The 21,438-nt window shown below is 42.4% G+C and overlaps 1 protein-coding gene across 1 annotated transcript; it reads right to left on the bottom strand.

The window, feature by feature from the left end:
* Window positions 1–1,635: 1,635 nt before the first annotated feature.
* Window positions 1,636–19,993, bottom strand: txk (TXK tyrosine kinase). Its single transcript, XM_080742136.1, has 17 exons — window positions 19,898–19,993; window positions 17,631–17,737; window positions 15,370–15,415; window positions 14,977–15,058; window positions 14,524–14,658; window positions 13,922–13,986; window positions 13,523–13,582; window positions 13,124–13,178; window positions 12,957–13,036; window positions 10,496–10,620; window positions 9,267–9,341; window positions 8,698–8,869; window positions 5,942–6,158; window positions 4,141–4,205; window positions 3,853–3,971; window positions 3,425–3,582; window positions 1,636–1,766 (listed from the first exon to the last, which is right to left on the bottom strand). The coding sequence occupies exons 2-17, from the start codon at window positions 17,659–17,661 to the stop codon at window positions 1,695–1,697; spliced, it is 1,557 nt and encodes a 518-aa protein (XP_080598262.1). The 5' UTR covers window positions 17,662–17,737; window positions 19,898–19,993; the 3' UTR covers window positions 1,636–1,694.
* Window positions 19,994–21,438: the final 1,445 nt, after the last annotated feature.

The raw sequence follows: 21,438 nt of genomic DNA, 5'->3' as shown, positions 1-21,438 counted from the left end.
AAGTACAATCTTTAGTGTTTAGTTATTTGTACTTTACTTGAGTATTTCCAATTTCCAATAGGCTACTTTTACTTCTACTCCACTACATCTCGTATTCAAATATTGTACTTTTACTCCACAACAATTATTTAAACATTTAGTAACTTTTACTTTCTAGATGAATTAGTAGTATTATCAGTAGGACTACTTTTGTTTTGATACCAAGTTAACGCTTTTGTAGGCCTACTTTTACTCAAGTACCTTTTTAATTTCGGACTTTTAGCCTACTTGTAACAGTGTATAGGCTAGCCTACATTGCAGTATGATACTTTTACACAAGTAGGCTAAAAGATGTGAGTGCTTTTTCCACCACTGCAGCTGCTGTCAATTATAATTTTTCCATTTGTATTGTAACTGAGAGTGTGCGAAATAATGGACAATGGTTGTAGCCTTGGCCTACACTCTCAGAGTTAAATTAAAGGAGTAGTTCACCCCCAAAATAACTTTTTTGCTATTGATTACTCATGCCATGGAGAGTATAGAGTTCAATAATATTTTTTGGTTTTTGTCACATTCCTAAAACAAAAATGTGATAACAATAAATTTACCCCCATTCGTTCCGGATGGGGCCCGGGCCCCGTCCGGAATCAATGGGGGTAAATTTACTCGAATCACATTTTTGTCTTAGGAATGTGACAAAAACCCAAAACTATTATTGAACTCTACTCTCCATGGCATGAGTAATCAATAGAAAAAAAAGTTATTTTGGGGGTGAACTACTCCTTTAAGACACAATAATAAACCGATGCAAACCCGTAGCCTGAATAGTTCACAAACCTGTTAACAGCGTCTTTGCATCTCATTCTTGCGGAATAAACCCGGGACGCATCCTGATCAATACTGTCGGCGTGAACACGTTGCTGTTTAGCCTTCACTCACACACGCACACAAACACGCACGCAGACCGCCAGCAGACTGAAGGAATCCCGTACAGTTTAGATGTTTATCTTATCTTCCAGTAGAGCCGGTATCGAACACCTGCTGTCCTTTCATCTAACAACCGTGGACACAAGAGCACATTAACACGCGTCGGTGTCCGTTAACACACACACACACACACACACACACACACACACACACACACACACACACACACACACACACACACACACACACACACACACACACACACACACACACACACAATGTTGTCTGTCACCGGAGACGTTGCCCATAGTAACGGCTCAACACAACAACGTTCGGTTGCTGCTATTTGGACCATGTTGATAGTTTAACGACATGTAATCTTTAGTTAGTTTAGATTTATACATAGGTTTAAACTGTTTCTCATTTAGCTGGGACCCCCTGGAACCAACTCAGACTCTTGGAGGCCACTTTGAGAGCACTGTAAAAATTTAAATCTAAGGTATACTGCGGTGTGCAAGTCTTTTTCCTTTTCACTGGTTTGTACCACTCCACATTATATGAAATAAATAGGCCTACAATAATTTAATCTCTTATCAAAATGAATTTATTCAGAAATAGCTTTACAATGTTGCCATAACTCATAAAAAAACATATTATGTACAATCACAATGTTTAAATCAAGACAATATGTATACAAGGTCAGTTTGAACGAGCACAGCGTGAGTGTGCATGTGCGTGTGTACATGTGTGTATGCGACTGTGCGTGCGTGTGTGCGTGGCGTGCATTGTCAGTCTTGTTGCTCTGCCAGCCGTCTGATGTCTGCCAGCAACTCTGAGAAAGTTGGCCGTCCCTCTGGCTTCTACAAGAGAGTTCAGAGAGGAGGAAGAGAAGAAGAAACTGATGAAATGTTTTATTACAGCAACAGTTGTCCCATTGTTATACATAACCTGCTTTAGTTCCTCATAAGCATGTCTCGTCCATTTCAGGGTCAATACATCTGTGGTCACTGGTCAGTAAAAAAAATGCTAAATATTGTCACTATTCTACAATGAATAGCTAACATGTAGAAATGTTCATTTTGGTATAATTTGTTGTTATCTACGAAAGGTTTTCATTGTTTTCTGTCGATCCGTCCACTGGGTGAACGCTGCCTTCTGAGGGACACGACTGGCTTCTTTTTTAACTCTCAGTGGAAAAACTTAGAGTTAGATTGAAGAGAAACCTTTTTGTGTCCGTTTTGGAATTCATCACGATGAAAACATACTGTATTAAATGTATTGTGTAGGTTATAGGTCACAAACCTTGTGTGGCTCCTGTACTCATGGTGAGATGATCAGATACATTTCCAGTGACAAACGTAAGCGTCATTCCTACCGGGCACGATAAAGATAACTACGGCATAACGATAATTATAGTCCATGGGCCATATGAGATGTCACTATACCAAAGGTGGAAAAGGTTACTTATCATTTTTGAGAAGCTCTATGTCTGTAGATAATATTTTGGTATAATAAGCCTTCCTGAGTCACAGCTAAATTGGTGTTATGAGCTGCTAAAGTTGGGGTCCCATTAACTTTACCATACAGGAAAGAAAATGAAAAGATGTATCTGCTTTAAGTAGCGTATTGGGGGTCAAACTAGGGTTTTTTCATGATTCTGAATCCATTGCAAGCATGTGTTTTGCACGAAAAACATTCCTTGGGCTAAAAACGGCCCAACAAAACTATGATTTAGTGACGAGTCATCGCTTTTCCCAGTTTTGTGGGGGCCGTTTTTATTATCTACAGAGCTTCTCAAAAATGATAAGTAACCTTTGCCACCTTTGGTATAGCGACATATCATATGGCCCATGGACTACAACTGCCGGCCTGTTGTCCTGCCGAGAACAGGACACTATACCATCCACTTCAGTTGAAACTTCAGTTATCTTTATCTTTAACTTTATCGGTGGGAATAACGCTTTACTGTTGGAGTGCTTTACTACTGATTCTCATTGTGTTGAAAAGCAGAACTAAAATCTAAACATATCACTCTAGCATAATATCCTTTAGGCTGTTGAAGATATTTTGTAAGAGTTAAGCAAGGTTCAGATTCAGCATGGTCTGTTCCTCTATGACTTTTATAAGCAAGCTGAAGTTAGTTAGCAACAGAGGAGATTAATCACTTTAAACCTGGTGTCACTATTTTGGGCATTTCACTATAGCCTACAAGGTGTCTCAGAAAAGTAACAGGACTGTGGCAGCCACACTCATCATTGCTAACTGAGTAACCTTTGCGCAACATGTCACCACTATTCTGCTATAATAGTGTTCACTTCTTCTCTCACTTTGTTTGTGTTTGTTTGGGAGGCTAATAATGATGTGCATGGTTGTATGAAGAGGTGTGTGTGTGTGTGTGTGTGTGTGTGTGTGTGTGTGTGTGTGTGTGTGTGTGTGTGTGTGTGTGTGTGTGTGTGTGTGTGTGTGTGTGTGTGTGTGTGTGTGTGTGTCTGTGTGTGTGTGTGTGTGTGTGCGTTACCTCGTGCCAACACTTGTACATGATGCGGTAGACTTGTTGTGAGGCTCGGTGAGGCCGGTACAGGCGGACTCCTCTGGTAATCTCTTCAACCACCTCCATGTTGGTTCTACAGCCAAACGGAACCCCTCCCTCTGAGAAGATCTCCCACATTAACACCCCTGTGGACGCACACGCGCACACGCGCGCACACACACACACACACACACACACACACACACACACACACACACACACACACACACACACACACACACACACACACACACACACACACCAAGGTATACCAAGGTTATGATAGTTTGGGATTTTTCATTCGTTTTAGTTTAGATTTCATTAGCATTAATGTTAATTTTAGTTTTTTTTTATACTTAGGGTTATTTGTCAGGTGCAGGATTCAAATGTGAGAATGTGAAATGAAAACGCCGTACCATACGACCAGACATCAGACTTGCTGCTGTATTTACAGTAGTGGAGAACTTCAGGTGGAGACCATTTAACAGGGAACTTGGCTCCACTAGAGCTGGTATACTGGTCATCTAACACATACCTGCAATACACAACATATTAGCTTCAAAGTTCCTTTATTATTACATGTATTACATGGTGTGTGTGTGTGTGTGTGTGTGTGTGTGTGTGTGTGTGTGTGTGTGTGTGTGTGTGTGTGTGTGTGTGTGTGAGCGTGTGCACGTGTGTGTGCATGCATGCATCTTTCATACCTGGTCATTCCAAAGTCACAGACTTTGACCACATTGTGTTCATTGATCAGACAGTTCCTGGCTGCCTGCATGTGTGTGTGTGACAGAGAGAGAGAGAGAGAGAGAGAGAGAGAGAGAGAGAGAGAGAGAGAGAGAGAGAGAGAGAGAGAGAGAGAGAGAGAGATTCATATTTTGCAAAAAATACGCTAGTAATCTTGTTAATTTCAAAACTTTGAAAGAAAGGTTGTCTTGCACAACACAAAGCACAACTAGTCCAGAAATTTTAGGCCAGAATTAGGCTAAACCTAGGACAAATTGCAATAGTAGCAAACTCAACTGATTTTGTATCCTCATTATGTCCTTAGTGAGAGAAAGAAAGTCCCAAGAAATCCCAACGACCTACCTACTTTCACTTACTATACACACTATAAAGGAAAATATGACTCCCAAAAAAAAAACTCAAAACGATGGTTTAGTGATGAGTCATACATTTTCAGTCTTTTGGGGTCCGTTTTTAGCCCAAGGAATGTTTTTCATGCAAAAGAAATGCTTGCAATGGATTCAGAATAATTACAAACCCCTAGTTTAACCCCTTACATCCCACTTAAAGCAGATTTTTTGGGAGTAATTTCTTCCTTTATAGTATAGTGTATAGTGAGTGAAGGTAGGTAGGTCGTTTTCAAAACTTTCCTGTGATGGGATTCCTTGGGACTTTTTTTCCCTCACTAAGGACATAATGAGGATACAGAATCAGTTGAGTTTGCTACTATTGCAATTTGTCCTAGGTTTTTTTTTCATATAATGACTGCACTAAACGCAAAACAATGAGAGTACTTGTTCCACAATTATAAACCTCTCCAGCAGGTGGCAGCAACTCATTCTGTTGACAGCAGTAACATCTTTTACCACAACACTGTAACTGCTGTGTTAGAATGTTAGCTTTAATGTTAATGCTTTTTTTAGCTTTTAACCCAGGAAAAAAAACTCTATCGCAGGAGGGGCGAGAAAACGCTATGTTAGCTTAAAGGAGTAGTTAAAAAAAAATGACTTTCTTTCTATTGATTACTCACGCCATGGATACTTGAGTTCAATAATATTTTTAGTTTTTTGTCGCATTCCTAAGCCAAAAATGTGATTGTAGTAAATGTACCACCAAAATGCATTCCCCCCATCCGGAATCAATGGGGGTACATTTATTGAAATCAAATTATTGTCTTAGGAATGTGACAAATACCAAAATATATCCATGAACTCAAGTCTCCATGGCGTGGATTTTTTTTTTAATCAATAGAAAAAAAGTCATTTGGGAGTGAACTACTCCTTTAAATAACTGCCACAAACAAAAAGCCAAAGCAGGGAAGCAGCAAGGAGGATGAGTTATTGCACTCTACTCTAAGATTTAGAGTAGAGTCTACTCTAAGAGCCAATTGTTTGTTCATCTGCCAAAACAAAAAGTTGTAAAAATAGCTGTTTGAAGGCATTCAAAGGTATTTTTGGATATACAGTACGGTCTCCCTCCATCTGTAATAACTTTGTGCAAAAAAAAGGGGGACCCACACCGGCTGCGGAGGGCGCGACAGCTGCCCCCATTATTTTCAATGAACCTACACACACCGGACAATTTGGCATTTAAAACATCTTAAAAGTCCTTAAATTGTAACTTTAGAAGTGTGCAGGTATCCTGTGTACACTTATTCTGTAGGCCTAGGTTGGTTTGTTTACTGCACATTGAGCAAATCACCTGGGGAGTGGGGACCCTCCCAAAAGAATTTAAAGACCCGACCTCCAGTTTGAGATGCTGAGGTATACGGTACTCTCTCACCAGGTCTCTGTGAAGGAACTGGTGCGTTTCCAGGTACTCCATTCCCTCGCAGGCGTCCTGACACATGGAGATAAGCCACGAACCCTTCAGAGTGCGGGCCTTCTTCCTCAGGAAGTTGAGCAGGCAGCCGTTCTCCATGAACTCGCACACGATGAGCAGCGGCCGCGAGAGCAAACACACTCCGTACAGCTGGACCAGCTTACGGTGACACAGCTTCCTACAGAAAGACACACACACACATTGGTATTACTAACTACATACTTAGCCTTGCGTAGCCAGGCTTACTCATCTGCGAAGAGAAAAGCCTGGTGACAATATGAGGCAGAGACCGTTCCAGGAGGTGGTGCTGAATTTTCCCGGAAGTTGTCTTTTTTTCACAGTACACGGTGTCCCTGCAAATGTATTCCCCGCTGGAAAAGATCTGGTCTACGTCTCTTGCTCCGTCGGTTGCGCTCGCAATAAACAATATACAAACAAAAACATTGATTCAGGCGATGTTACAACTATTAAGAGCGAGTTAAGAGCTCCAATCTATTTTTGAGCGGTGGTCACACCGTCTCCTATACGTGGCCGTGTGTGTGTGTGTATGCGTGCGTGCGTGTCTGTCTGTATGTAGCCTGAGTCTGTATGTAGCCTGCAATACCTTTAATGACCACACATGTTAAGGGAGGGGCGCTGTTGTTCAGGCCAGGCACACTCACACTCACACGCACGCACGCACACACACACACACACACACACACACACACACACACACACACACACACACACACACACACACACACACATACACATACACACACACACACACACACACACACACACACACACACACACACACACACACATGCAGCCTCCACCGCTCTGTTCACACGGGTGTGATTTTTGTTTTTTCGCTGGGGAATGTAAACAGACCAGCACCACATGGCTTAACTTCCGTTAAACGCAGCACTTCCGCCACTTCAGCTAGAACCAACCCGAAGGCATATTGTGGACAGGGTGCTGCATACTATACCTCAGTGTTTCTCAACCTTTTTTCTGCATGGGCACACTTTTCATGTCCCAAGAATCCATGGGCACACCAACATAATACGGGGGTGTAAATATCGTCACTGTTGGGAAGAAACCTTGTGTCTCCAAGTTTCAAATTTGTACGTTTCTTCGCAAAGTAAAGCCCTGCTTCATGATACAAGGCTGTCGCACAACAGTAGTGAAAACAGCAGATCTACAAGCACACAACGCCTCGCGGTGCGAGGCGTTGTGTGCTTGTAGATCGGCTGTTTTCACTAGTTTAAATCATTTTTAAAATGATAAATACAATACTGGCTTTCAAGCAGTTTCAAGGGGCACACTTGACCCTTATCAGGGGCACACCAAAGGTCCCCAGGCACAGTTGTTGAGAAACACTGCTATACCTACTGGTAATGAGTTGCAGCGTGTCATTGTTTTTAAACATAATGGTTGTTTTTAACGATAAAACAGCCATTTCTCTCGTGAGGACCAGGATTTTTTTTCTCACAATGTCTACTTCTCAGATTCTACTATAGACGGGTTTCTTGTTTACAAACATTGAGACTAAATGCACAGGTGACTGTATCATGTAATCAATTCCGTCCAATCCCCAAACCTGTTGTTTAGGGGAGCGCTGGTTTCATTGGCTAATTTTGGTACCGACCCTGCGCACGCATCTAGTTCTTATCAGTGTAACGTGGACCAGAAACCCGTCCATACTTATGGGTAAATTTGGCCCTCACAAGTATAGTAATACTTTACGCACGCTCGTACGCACGCACGCACACACGATTGTGATGAATAGGAGGGCTTTGTCAGGAAATACAATTACCCATTAAAATGAAAGTATATACCTGTATGTGTGTGTGTGTGTGTGTGTGTGTGTGTGTGTGTGTGTGTGTGTGTGTGTGTGTGTGTGTGTGTGTGTGTGTGTGTGTGTGTGTGTGTGTGCGCGCGCGTGTGTGTGAGTGCGTGTGTGTCTGTGTGCGTGTGTGGGTGTCATGGCTAACGACCCCTTTGTGAGCAATGGAAAGTGTGGTTACAAGAACCGTGAGACAGACACGCACAGGAAACACACACACACACACACACACACACACACACACACACACACACACACACACACACACACACACACACACACACACACACACACACACACACACACACACACACACACACACACACAATGTTAAAGCTAAATGACCTAGATTATTCATGTCTTTGTTCTGGAAACAAGCCCCCTGTTCTCTCTTCCTGTCAGCCCCTCACCCTCCATGCCTTCAGCTGTAGGCACTACTACATCGTACACCTGTCTTTCTGCCAGTCAGCAGTGTTTATTGTGACAGAAAGTTTTCATTTAGTTTTAGTCATATTCTTTCAAATTAAATTCCGTTTAGTTTCAGTCACATCTGAAATGATTTACTTTTAGGCTAGTTTTAGTTGACTAGTAAATATCATAAGATTTTAGTCGACAAATGTCTACAGTTGATTAAGTCAACAAAAAAAAATAATTCGGCAGGCCTTGATGTTGTCTGAAGTTAGCGAAAATAGCAGATGGAAGCTGATCTTAATTTCCAGAAGGCATATATCCTAATATCTCCAATAATTACTTTTATCATCTTAAGAATATTACGTAAAGTTACATGCTTGCTGTCACAGTCCTACTCGGCACAGCTGTTTTGTGTCTTTATTTACAGTTAATTCACTTCCCCTCTTCTCCTCTCATTCCCTCCTCTCCTTACATCATGACTTTGGCTTCCTCTATGAAGTCCTCTTCCAGCATGGCTCCCTCTCTGATGACCTTGATGGCCACTTTGTGCTGAGCTCTCCACTTCCCCAGACGCACCAGACCAAACTGACCACTGCCCAGCTCCTTCATGAACGTCAACTCACTGGGATTGATCTCCCACTTTTCTGGACAGAGAGAGAGAAAGAGAGAGAGAGAAAGAGAGAGAGAGAGGGGGAGAGAGGAAAAGATGACTCAGACAGATGGGATACTATTATAATGAATTCACACCAGCAAATGGCTCAAATCAGCAGCAGTGTCTGGCAGCGGAGAACACAGACAGGGAGACCATTGATACTCGTCTCAGGCAGCTTGTTAGTAAAGGATTTATAGATTGTAGGTAAGAAATAGCGGTAGTGTCAAAGTTGCATTTGAACACTTTGGCAGTCATTCCTTCCCATAGACCTCGCAGCTTTCTCAGAACCCAGAAAGCGGGATATCGCTGCTGGAATTCAGCTTTGGTGAGTTATGCAACCTAAGCGGGATGGAAAGAAATGAAAGTGTGTGTGTGCGTGTTTGTGTTACCTGAGCTGAACCCTGCAGTAGCAGGAACACACCTTCCCATGGATCCTACTGGATATCTTAACCTGGTGACTAGACCTGTACACACACACACACACACACACACACACACACACACACACACACACACACACACACACACACACACACACACACACACACACACACACACACACACACACACACACACACACACACACGGTTTGCATTAACTATGCTTGTGAGGACATCAACAAAAAGCCAAAAACTGCTGATCTACAACCCCTACAACCAACATTTAAATGTCTAATCCTATATAACCCCAACCTGAATCTTTTTCTAATTGTGAGTGTATCTCTAAAAATCGATTTCAACCAAAGCAACCATAGGGGCCATACAAATGTTATACTTTATACCAGGGATACACAAATAGCTGAGCCAGTGGGCCGCATTATAAAAATGTCAAATGGCCATTGGCCAGTTGATAAAATGACAACATTAATGATACTAACTTCTGTCTTTCATTGGCGCCTTATATTGTTCGCAACCTGGGCGTCATTCTGGACACACATCACCCCCACCCGTAAACAACTGCACTGGCTTCCTGTTAAATACCGCATCAATTACAATCTCCTCCTTCTCACCTACAAGTGTCAAAACGCCCTGGCTCCACAATACCTCTCAGACCTCCTCCATGATGAACCTACTCTATCACGGAAGCTGCGGTCTGCAGACTTGGACCTCCTCTCTGTCCCCAATGCAAACAAGCAAACCTTAGGAGACATCAGTGTGGCAGCCCCCACCCTGTGGAACTCTCTACCATTGGAGATTCGCCATGCTCCAACACTGGACTCTTTTAAGGCTGCATTGAAAATACACCTATTCACTCAGGCTTATGGCACTTAGTTTTTGTTTAGTTGTTTGTATAAAGTTTTTGTAAAGCGCCTTGGATTTATGAAAGGTGCTATATAAATGCAAGTTATTATTATTATTATTGTTGATCTTAACAACTGACACTGTTTGTTTTCTGTCAAATAAACATAGTGGTATTGAATTTGCAAGAGATGGTAAAGCATCTGTCAATCATCCAAGAAGGCCTGGATGATTATTCAGGGAACAGTAATGTAATTAAAGATAAGATAATGACTTCACTGAAGTTTTTTATTTTATTTTGTTAGATTGATTGATTGGTGGGCCAGTCAAAACGTATGTGCGTGTGCGTGTGTGGTCAGTCGTGTGTGTTATGTGTGTACCTGCAGCATTGTGTGTGTGGTAGTGTATGAGTTCAGGTATAGACTTGTGGATGTGTTTCTCAGCCAGGTAGAACTGATCACGGTCATTCTGCTTGATCTGGTAGTGTCTGATCCCTCCTGTAATGCTGTAATACACAAAACATTTTTAAAACATTTTCAAAGTTTCAACAAGAAAGAACGAAATAAGAAACTTGAACATAGATAAATTAGCAGAAGCTCAAAATGCTATTCTAGTTATTTTCTAAATAGGAGTAGTTCACCCAAAAAATGACTTATTTTCTAATAGTTGCCTCCTGTAGGAGACTCTGCAAGTCTCCTACAGGAGGCAACTACTTGCAACCATTATCCCCAATGGCAGTTGCAAGGAGTTGCATTGCTGTGGACTGAACTCATTTCTAGCCGATCCCGAGTATACTCGCGAAAAATACTGTATATAGAGTAACGCTGGCGTTCTTACCCTATAAACCGGCGGAAGGTCTGGGCACGATCGGCCTCGCCGATTCATCATCATCACGGATCCACGTGCAAAAAATAGTAATCCCATAACATGGAGGCCGAAGGCCGATCTCATCTTTAATGTCCATTATCTCCAAACAACACTTTTAAAGCCAAGGATGGCATTAGATTCTCGCTACAAAAACATAATAACAAAGGCATCGATCGGCCATTTTAGGATCGGCATGGGATGGCGACCGCTCCCGTTGAATGACGTCATGACGTCAACCCGGAAGTGTTTACGCAATGGACTTCTGGCCTTCAAAATAAGACAATGGATGCGTATAGGAGCCTGTGAGCGGCACGCTAGACATTTAACCTGTTCATGTCTGGAGCACTAAATGGGTTAAAACTACTTTGTTGCAATGAGTGGTGACTAGTTGCATTGGTGCGGTCTGGCCTTTAGGCCTGATTTACACTGCAGCCAAATTGGATGTGACACAGATCAGATTCAGGCTGGATTTGGCTGCAGTGTAAATTAGGCCATATTGGAAAGCGACAAAAACAAAAACATCTCCATGAATTCAAGGCTTCGTGGGGTGTATAATTGATAGAAAATACGTCATTTTTGGGGTGAACTACCCCTTTAACTGGTTAAACCCGGTCAATTTTATCTCTTGCCAGAGAATTCAGTTTCATCTCCACCCAGCTGATGGCTGCTCAGATGGTGATGATGAGCTGTTAGGGAAGTGCCTTGCTCAGGGACACTTCCACGCGGGAAGAACCGGAGGTGAACAGATCTACCATGGCCTCTCTAGCCACTAAAGCATCGATCAGAGTCTGCGGTGAAGAGCTATCCACCACAAATTTGAGGTGGAAAGCTTTCCACCTCAAGTCAGAAAATAAGTGAAGGCCATCATAGTCAGTCACGGTGGAGTCCTATTCACCGTGACTGACTGGTCTAGATTGACCAATCAGTGAACGGGGTGAAGAGCCTATCTGTCTGAAAGTAAAAACAGAGAGATGTGTCGGGACTCGCGGTGGACCGCGAGGAATGACGTAACGTTGTAGTTTCATGACTCAAAAAGACTGCCGACTCTGATCGAGGCTTCAGCTACAGCTTACAGTCTGTAAATCTTTTTTTACTGTCAAGGTTGAAGGTATCTATGATTGCAACCGTAGGTCGCAGTTAACTATGGAAACCGGCACATCTTGTCCACATATCTCTGTCTGTCTGTCTGTCTGTCTGTCTGTCTGTCTGTCTGTATGTCACTGTGGTTCCCCTGACACATCACTGTGACATCACAGGCTCAGAGCAGGGATAACGCCTGGTACTGTGGTTCCCCTGACACATCACTGTGACATCACAGGTGACATCACAGTCAGATACTCAGAGCAGGGATATCATTATATGGGCATAAACAGGGGACATCACAGTGGTGTGGCTGGTTCAGACAGCCAGGGATCTCCATGTATGGGCATACAATGTATTGTATGTTGTGATGTCATGGGAACCACTATTCTAACAGAATCCCTTGTATGCCCATATATGGAGATCCCTGATGTCATCAATATTAAGCCCATATCTATCATATGGTAATGCCCATATATGGAGGAAGACAGCCCATATCTGTGTGGCTGGTTCATACAGGGATCTCCATGTATGGGCATGAAAGGGATTGTATGTATGATGTCAGATGTGATAGACGTCATAGGATTTTCACATAACGAATAACTGAGCAAGCATGTTTGGGGTCTCACGGCATATCTCCATATACAGTACATGGATCACCATATATGGGTAACTAGTCCGATATACATCACTGGACAGACGGCCAAGACATGGCGCGAGCATGTCGCCCTGTGGCGTCTTACTAGTCAACTCTCTATCTTTCACTGTGCTCCATGTCTCTTATCATATTTTTATTTGTATTGCTTTAAGACAAGACATTGTTGGGAACTGTGTGTTCATTCTCCAGAGGAATGAAACCGGCAACCTTCAGGATAGTTCAAGTTGTTCTCTCACCCCAGGGTTTTTGCGTAGACGGAGACGGTGTAGACTCCCTGCTGACTGGAATCTCTCACAATGTAACCGCCCTCTTTGTCCTGGAACACAAAGATGCAACCTGTTACACAACAACACACAGCCCGCCACTAATTCACAACCTGATACACATTAATACAGACAGGTACCTCTTGTCTTAGTAGCTGCTCTGCCTCTGTTCTGGTGATGTTCTTGCAATACCACCTGAAGAGATTAAAGAGATTAAATAAACATAGTTCAGTTCAGTACATTATTTAATAAACATTATGTCAACCTCTGATGCAAAAAAAGAAGAAAAAAAAACACTAAATCAAAATCCACTTATTTTGTCTTGCATTGAAATTTCTGTACATTACCAAAATGTATTAGCAATCATTTCAAAGCAAGATCATTGTAAACAAAATACAAAACATATAATATTTTCACCACAGTTGTATATTCTATCTACTGTAGGCTAATATTTCATCCAGTCATATTTACACCAGAAGTATTGTATTCAGACATTTCAGCCTTTACTGAACATCCAGTGAACACGGGGCTCTACTCACTGATTAGCTTCTATCGTGTTCTTCTCTGTCACATAGTTACTGGGAACGAAACCTTTATTCCTGGGAGGAGGAGACAGTTACAGCACACACTCAAATCACTGTTCATTTATCCATTTGCAACTCTGACAGTGTACAAGTGTAACCAAATGGACTCAGTGTCCGCTTGGTTCCATTTGTGCACTCATATTCTCCAGACCCAGGAAGACCCAGAAACAGCTGGAAAAGGTCTGTTGAGACGGAACTCAGGGAAAAAGGAGCATCTTGGAAGGATGCAGAGAAGATCGCCCAACACGGAACCAGCTGGAAGTAAGTAAGCCTTGCAGAGCCATATGGTCTATGGGCAAGAGCCCACTTTAGAGACCCACTGGCATATAGAACAGATCTTAGATCAGATCTTACCCATGTGCGTCCTGAGCCCTCCACCACAGCTGGTCTTGTTTATGTAGAATGATGTACTCTTCCCCCTGTGGACCACACACATGTACCATATATCTTATCTACAGCACTGTACTACAGCTACAAGCAAAATAATGCAATATAAACAGACATTATTAGCACAAAATACCAATGAAATAGGAACTAAAACAAATGTTACGTTGCGTTGCCTTGCGTTGCGTTGCTCCGTGCTGTGCTGTGTGTGCATGTGTGTGTGCATATGTTATAACATTTTTTAATTTTTTCCCAGTTGTTAATTTTCTCCTCACTATTATGTGTGTGGGTGGGCTGGGAGGGGCTCTCGCAGTGCCATTTTCATGGATTCTGAATTGAAACAATGCCGTGCGAAACCAATATCCTCCTCCTGCTCCAACATACAGCCTTGTACTTAGGAGTAGTGGCTTTGTAATAAGGCTACCCGCCACTGACCCCAATGTCTGCTGCCGTTCCTCGGGTACCTCTGTGAGCAATGCCAGGTGAAGGGGTGTGTGTGTGTGTGTGTGTGTGTGTGTGTGTGTGTGTGTGTGTGTGTGTGTGTGTGTGTGTGCGTGCACGTGTGTGTGTACCCGTTTCAGTGTCAGGTCTGTGTTTTCTTTGGCTATGAAGTCGTACATAGCAACCACCCTGATCAACCCTTCACAATCGCCATCGTCATAATCCTCTGGAGGGGGAGGGGGGGGCCTCCTCCTTGACCTGTTAGTCTGACACACGCGCACGCACGCACGCACGCGCACACACACACACACACACACACACACACACACACACACACACACACACACACACACACACACACACACACACACACACACACACACACACACACACACACACACACAGCCATATTTTAAGATGCTTTAACAATACAATTGAACCACTTAAACCATTATACCTGTTCTACTTAGTTGACCGGAGTCTCCCAGGGTTCTGTACTTGGCCCCCTATACATTTCCCCTTCTCTACACCAGAGTACTTCTACAAGATTACAACACGTCATATGGCGAGTGTGTAGTAAGTACCCTGTGTGCGTGTCCGGGACGTCTCCTGCTGTGGAAGCACAGAGAGGAGTTTCTCTCCACGTTCACACGAGTATTGATCTCCCTGCAAACACATCCACCAATCAATAAATATATGAATCCATAATTACATCATTGATTAACTATACTGTTCAATATCTGAATCAATCAATAACATCAATCAATACCAAATTAGTCAGTCAATAATACTATATCAGGAACTATATAAATCATTTACTACATGAATCAGCAGTAACTGCATGTGTGTGTGTGTGTGTGTGTGTGTGTGTGTGTGTGTGTGTGTGTGTGTGTGTGTGTGTGTGTGTGTGTGTGTGTGTGTGTGTGTGTGTGTGTGTGTGCGTGCGCGCGTGCGTGCGCGCGTGCGTGTGTTAGTACCTGCTTTGGAATGCACAACAGCAGAAGACAGCCTGGGTGGAGTGATCTGAATGAAAGGCAAACAAGAAGTCATCAAGACTTTTTTATTCAGAACATACTGTATATTTGAACCATTTGAACCAATGAAACCATCTATTTTCGAATAGCCAAAGAATGAAATAGAGTTAAAATGGTCAAGCTGTTCCCTGTTCTGCTGGGGTCCCCCTAGAACCCACTGGAGGACCCCTAGAGCAGTGGTTCTCAACCTGTTGGGTCAGGAGGACCCCCAGGGGGGTCCCCAAATCATTTTGGGGGGGTCCCCAGATGATTAGCTTAATGTGAAACATAGTTTTCTTGCTCAACAGTAAACAAACCAACATAAAGTTTAAGTGTATAGAGGCTATATGCACATTCCTAAAGTGTCAATTTAAGGACTTTTTGTCAGGGTGGGGGAGGGTCCCAGTTAAAATATGATTATTTTCGGGGTCACAGCCTGAAAAGGTTAAGGACCACTGACCTACAGGACTTCACTTTGAGAACCACTGGTCCCCTGGGCACGGGATGAATGGAATTTGTGATGATGAAGGAATGGATATTTTCCCTTTCTATGCGATGGGTTGTGTTAATCACTCGTAGTTGTCTATTGTCTCTTCCAAACTATCGCTGCTTTTCACTCGCTACGCTGCTGACAGGATGAACTTGAAACTTTCCGACAAAGAGTTCTGTGGTCGAAGACAGTATGGACAGCCCTTTAATGCGGAACGTCTGACTAACATTTGACCAATCACAGTAGCTGAACTAGTTCAGATAGTCATCTAGGAAAGTGGTCCTCAACCTGTGGGTCCCCAAATTATTTTGGGGGGTCCCCAGATGATTGTTTTCTCACTCAACAGTGAACAAACCAACATAACGTTTAAGTGTATAGATAGAGGGTATCTGCACATGTCTAAAGTGACAATTTAAGTGACTGCTATTTTCACAATAGAACCATGTTATACAAAATGTAATGCTAGTGCTCGTCCGGGTGGGGGTCCCCAATTAAAATTTGATTATTTTGGGGGTTGCGGCCTGAAAAGGCTGAGAACCACTGATCTAGGAGGCACCAAACACCTGGAACCATCTGAAAGACGTCAGATTGTAGTCTGTAGCCAGCTGAACCGAACACATTTCACTTGTTCTGGTGTCGCATTGATTGATTAGGCTCAACCAACAGGTTATTACTTCCAAGTTTTTTCTGTCTTTATTTTTGACTTTCCTGTTTACTTTTGGATAGTTTTTAAGGCAGGTTTAGTAGTCTAGCTTCGTTTTTATAATTTTTTGTGTCAAGGGCTGTCCATAGTGTCTCTGACCACCAAACTTCTTGTCAGAAAGGTCCAGTTCAACTACAAAACAAAATGAGTCAGTCTCAACTTCTGAAATGCATTACCTCGAATTAAAGTTAACCAAAAAGTTTGGTGGTCGGAGACAGTATGGACAGACCTTTAGTTTGTATTGTATTGTATTAGTCAGTCCCCCGACTGACTAATACAAGGTCAGAAAAATACCAATTGAGAGTTGTAAACGTGTACCGTATTTTCTGGACTATAAGGCGCACCTGACTATAAGGCGCACTGTCAATGAATGGTCTATTTTCAAACTGTTTTCATATATAAGGCGCACCTGACTATAAGGCGCACATAATAGACACTACCGTTGCGTTATGCATCAAACAGATGGAGCTGTGCTAAAGGGAATGTCAATGTCAATGAATGACCCATATATAAGGCGCACTGGACTATAAGGCGCACTGTAGTTTTTTGAGAAAATTAAAGGCTTTTAAGTGCGCCTTATAGTCCGGAAAATACGGGGTATATCTATTTTTTGTCTGGTTTTGAAGATTGATAAAGACTGAAATTAAGGACACTTTCTTAGTTCGTTTTAGTTTGTTTTGTAAACACACAAAACATTTTTTTTGTAATCCTTTTATGATTTGTGTGTGTGTGTGTGTGTGTGTGTGTGTGTGTGTGTGTGTGTGTGTGTGTGTGTGTGTGTGTGTGTGTGTGTGTGTGTGTGTCTTTCTGACGCAAGCATGCACACAAGCTAGGGACTGTTGTTACATACACACATGCACGCAAACGGTGACTGTATTGTCTTTAGTGCATTATTTTTGCCTCAAAGTGAGGCCATTATGTTGCTCATTTGACTTCTGTTTTATATTAACTTCTTTTTAATTGTATTCATATGTAATTTTTTGTCATAATGTGTACGTATAAAATAAACGTGTGTGTATGTTTGTATCTTACCTGAATGAATCATGGCTGTCTCTCCGCTCATCTTTTCTGGTCTTCTCCTTCAGGTCTTCCCCCCTTCCTCTCTCTTTCTCCTCACATCCTCCCCATCGCTACCGTTCCTACCATTCCAGAGAGAGAGAGAGAGAGAGAGAGAGAGAGAGAGAGAGAGAGAGACAGAGAGTTTCTACTGGTCAGTGGAGAGGAGCGCGAGAAGAGTGGAAGAAGGAGGTGGAAAATGAAATAACAGAGACAGAAGCAGAGAAGAAAGATAGGAGGAGGAGTTTCATGCAGGTGACAGAGGCGAGAAGAGAAAGACGAGGGGGTGAAGGAAGTTAGTATAGAATGAGAGAAACAGACACAGAGAGAGAGAAAGGGAGAAACCGAGTGAGAAGAAAGGAAGTAATGACGTGAAGAGAACCCACATCCGCCTCAGTGACTTAGTACCCAAGAGAAAAAAACATGTGCCCCTACAGAGTATGTTAACAGTTATTAACACTACTTACTGTATGTACAATCTGTCAACAAGTATTAACACTGCATTAGTGTTAACGACCCTCATAGTCCATGGGGGCCAAGTTGGCCAACGCTGATATTTTCACAAATTGGTAACACCTAAGGTGACCATAAGATTTGTATCTTCCTACATGTCTCTACTCTTTAGTTTATATGTTGGTGTGAAAACCCTGCCACTCTCATATCTTAATGGCTGTTATATCACTCTCTAAACAAACCTACCCCCCATATGAAACCGTGATACTGTATGTGTGAATCATTTATGACTACTTTTTGGAAATCAATGGCCTTATAAACAGTTGACCTTAAGGTTACCAGAGAATCCATTTCAGCTGAGGACATTTTCGTTTTGTGAATATTTAATTAGATCATTAGCGCAATTGAACAAATCCATGGAAATAATTTGATGATAAATACAATTACAGTTAGATATTTCAAAAAGTGTAAAACATGATGGGAATATAGTGGAGATACGGCTTTGAGCTACTGGCAATGTGCACAAGCAATTTGGTGCTGATCGGCCTATAGCGGTTTACAAGATTAGACTGCTACAAGCTGTAGTTCTAATTGCTGGGAGGGAATTGTCAAAAGTTTTAGATTTTTGGCAAGGTGTTGTTAGGTGTGGGTATAAGGTTTACAAAAAACCTGCATAGGAGTTGCTATATCTCAATTACTAGCATATACGCATAAATCTATTACCTACTTACAAAATGACTTGAATAACCCCAATGGGGTCGTCAAGTAAATGTCTGAAGAAAGAAAAACACATTAACACGAATCCAACATAGACTGATGAGTGATGACAGAGCTGTCAAACAGGTCTATGAATCTATCTATGAAATCGATGAAAATCTGCAACACAATTTTATAAAATATGTATCCCTGCTTCATCTCCCTCTGACGAAGCTGAGGCAACCTCCTTGCTGAAGGTGTTAGATTGCATTGTTGTGAGGGAATCTGTGCACTTTCCACCAAATAGGACAGCCATTACTTGGCACCCAATATCATCAATCAACTCTGTAATCTGATTTGGGACAATGAATGCGTTGGCACAAGGGTAAAGGGGAATTCTGCAGGGGAAATTTAGATTTCAGCTTCAGCCAGGCAATGGCTGCCAGAACTGGTTCTGGGGAACAGTTAGGTGTGAAGTGTCTCAGCAGAAATGGATTCTCTGGTAAAATGACCTCAAGGTCAACTGCTTATAAGACCATTGATTTCCAAAAGGTCATATAAATGATTCATACACACATCACAATTTCATGTGGGTAGGTTTGTTTAGAGAGTGATAACTGCCATTGAGCTATGAGAGTGGCAGGGTTATCATACCAACATATACAATAGAGACATGTAGGAATACAAAAATACAAAAACTTTACGGTCACCATATGTGTTATCAATTTGTGAAAATATCAGTTTTGGCCCCAGGGGTCTATACTCTCTAGGTAACATACAAACGAAAAAACTCAAAGGTGCTTTCAGGTTACTAGCCGTGACTGGCTACTACCCCAACCCCTCCCACCCCACCATCTATCCATCAGCAGCTCATTAACTTTACATTGTATTTCCCCTACAGAACTCTGAAAACCTGGCTAAAACTAATCAATATTAAAACGTTATACACTACCTTAAACTTTCACTTTAAAGTTACGGTTAGATAGCTGGAAAAATGAAAAAGAAGAAAGACGTGCACATCCAACCCTGAATCGGGCAGGAGTTGAGCGAAAATAATACCAAAGCAAAAGAACAAACGCTTGCACGCTACTTACTTTATCTATACTATAATTTTGCGAATGTCTGAGTGAGTGAGTGAGTGTCTGTCTGTCACAGCGTTTCTCCTCGGTGGCTGGAGCAATTGATCTGAAATCGCATCACCATCAGCATATGAACACACCTGACATAACTGTGAAGGCCGTTTGTCACTTTCACAAATCGTATGCTGTATATTAGCATTTTTATGCTGTATCTATATCTATTCTGCATCTAGCATGAGGCACATCTATTCTGCATCAACAACATGTTTAACCAGTTCTCTCTGTGTGTGTGTGTGTGTGTGTGTGTGTGTGTGTGTGTGTGTGTGTGTGTGTGTGTGTGTGTGTGTGTGTGTGTGTGTGTGTGTGTGTGTGCAGGCAGGCGGGTGTGTGTGCAGGCAGGCGGGTGTGTGCGCACTGCGCAGGCGGGTGGGCGGGTGGGCTGGGGGGGGGTAGCCATTAAACGAAACAGGTATTTCTTACATTGATGCTCCTACATATTATCATGCAAGCACCAGTTAAAGTTACTTTCCATCCCTCATATACTGTATGCACAGTGCACATCCCATAACCCACACACTGCACATCATTTTGGAGCTCATATCTTTGAACGGGTAAGGGCTAGTTACAGTCAAACCGTAACTTCTCTCTTCCTGAAAATGTGTGTTTCGATGAACAACATGTAAAACCAGTATTGCTGTTACTTATTAAGTAATAATAAATTACTAGAAGCTCGGGCGTCTAGTCGGGAGCCGGCCAACTCGGGAATGATGTAAATAGGGAATGAATGCCCTGCCCTTTAATGCAAACCCCATTATACCTGTTGTCATAGGACCCGTTTTGACCATCTGTTTGCCTGTGTCCATTTATGCCCATATATGGAGATATCTGTATCTGTCTGTCTGCGGTCCATTTTATGCCCATATATGGAGATCTCTGTATCTGTCTGTCGGGCGGCCGAGCGTCTAGTCGGGCCGGGGACCGGTCTACTCGGGAACGATGTAAATAGGGAATGAATGCCGACCCTTTAATGCAACCCCCATTATACATGTTGTCATAGGACCCGTTTTTGACCATCTGTTTGCCTGTGTCCATTTATGCCCATAATGGAGATCTCTGCAGACACAGTATGCAAACCCCATGATACCTGTTGTCATAGGACCCGTTTTGACCATCTGTTTGCCTGTGTCCATTTATGCCCATATATGGAGAATCTGTATCTGTCTGTCTGCATCCATTTTATGCCCGTATATGGAGATCTATGTGAACACAGTGCCCGCGGATTACATACATACATACATACACGCACGCACGCACGCACGCAGAGACTTCTCACATTTATTGTAAGATAAAGTGAGTATTAAGTTATTAGTTGTTCTATTTATTCAAGTTTAATCATCCTTAGCCCTAAATTAATCAAATATGTTTTGGTGCAATCCAGCCGCATGCAGGTTGAATTGTGAGATAGATGTATGTTTAATTTCTGGTAAGAATACCAGTTCAACTGAATTTCATACCAGTTCATTGGAATGTAATAACATTGGATTTAATACCAGTAA

The sequence above is a fragment of the Nannobrachium achirus genome (assembly GCF_963921795.1).
Source record: "Nannobrachium achirus genome assembly, chromosome: 14".
Lineage (NCBI taxonomy): Eukaryota > Metazoa > Chordata > Actinopteri > Myctophiformes > Myctophidae > Nannobrachium > Nannobrachium achirus.
The sequence above is the reverse complement of the archived record's forward strand: the minus strand, read 5'-3'. Positions and strand labels throughout refer to the sequence as shown.

What these genes read in the sequence shown, in the direction of transcription:
- txk (XM_080742136.1), bottom strand. Translation starts at nt 17,661, where the DNA reads ATGAGCGGAGAGACAGCCATGATTCATTCAG. An exon ending in AGCAGCTACTAAGACAAGAG is followed by an intron (nt 13,037 to 13,123) that starts GTACCTGTCTGT and finishes TTTGTGTTCCAG; the next exon opens with GACAAAGAGGGCGGTTACAT. An exon ending in TGTGACTTTGGAATGACCAG is followed by an intron (nt 3,972 to 4,140) that starts GTATGAAAGATG and finishes TGTGTATTGCAG; the next exon opens with GTATGTGTTAGATGACCAGT.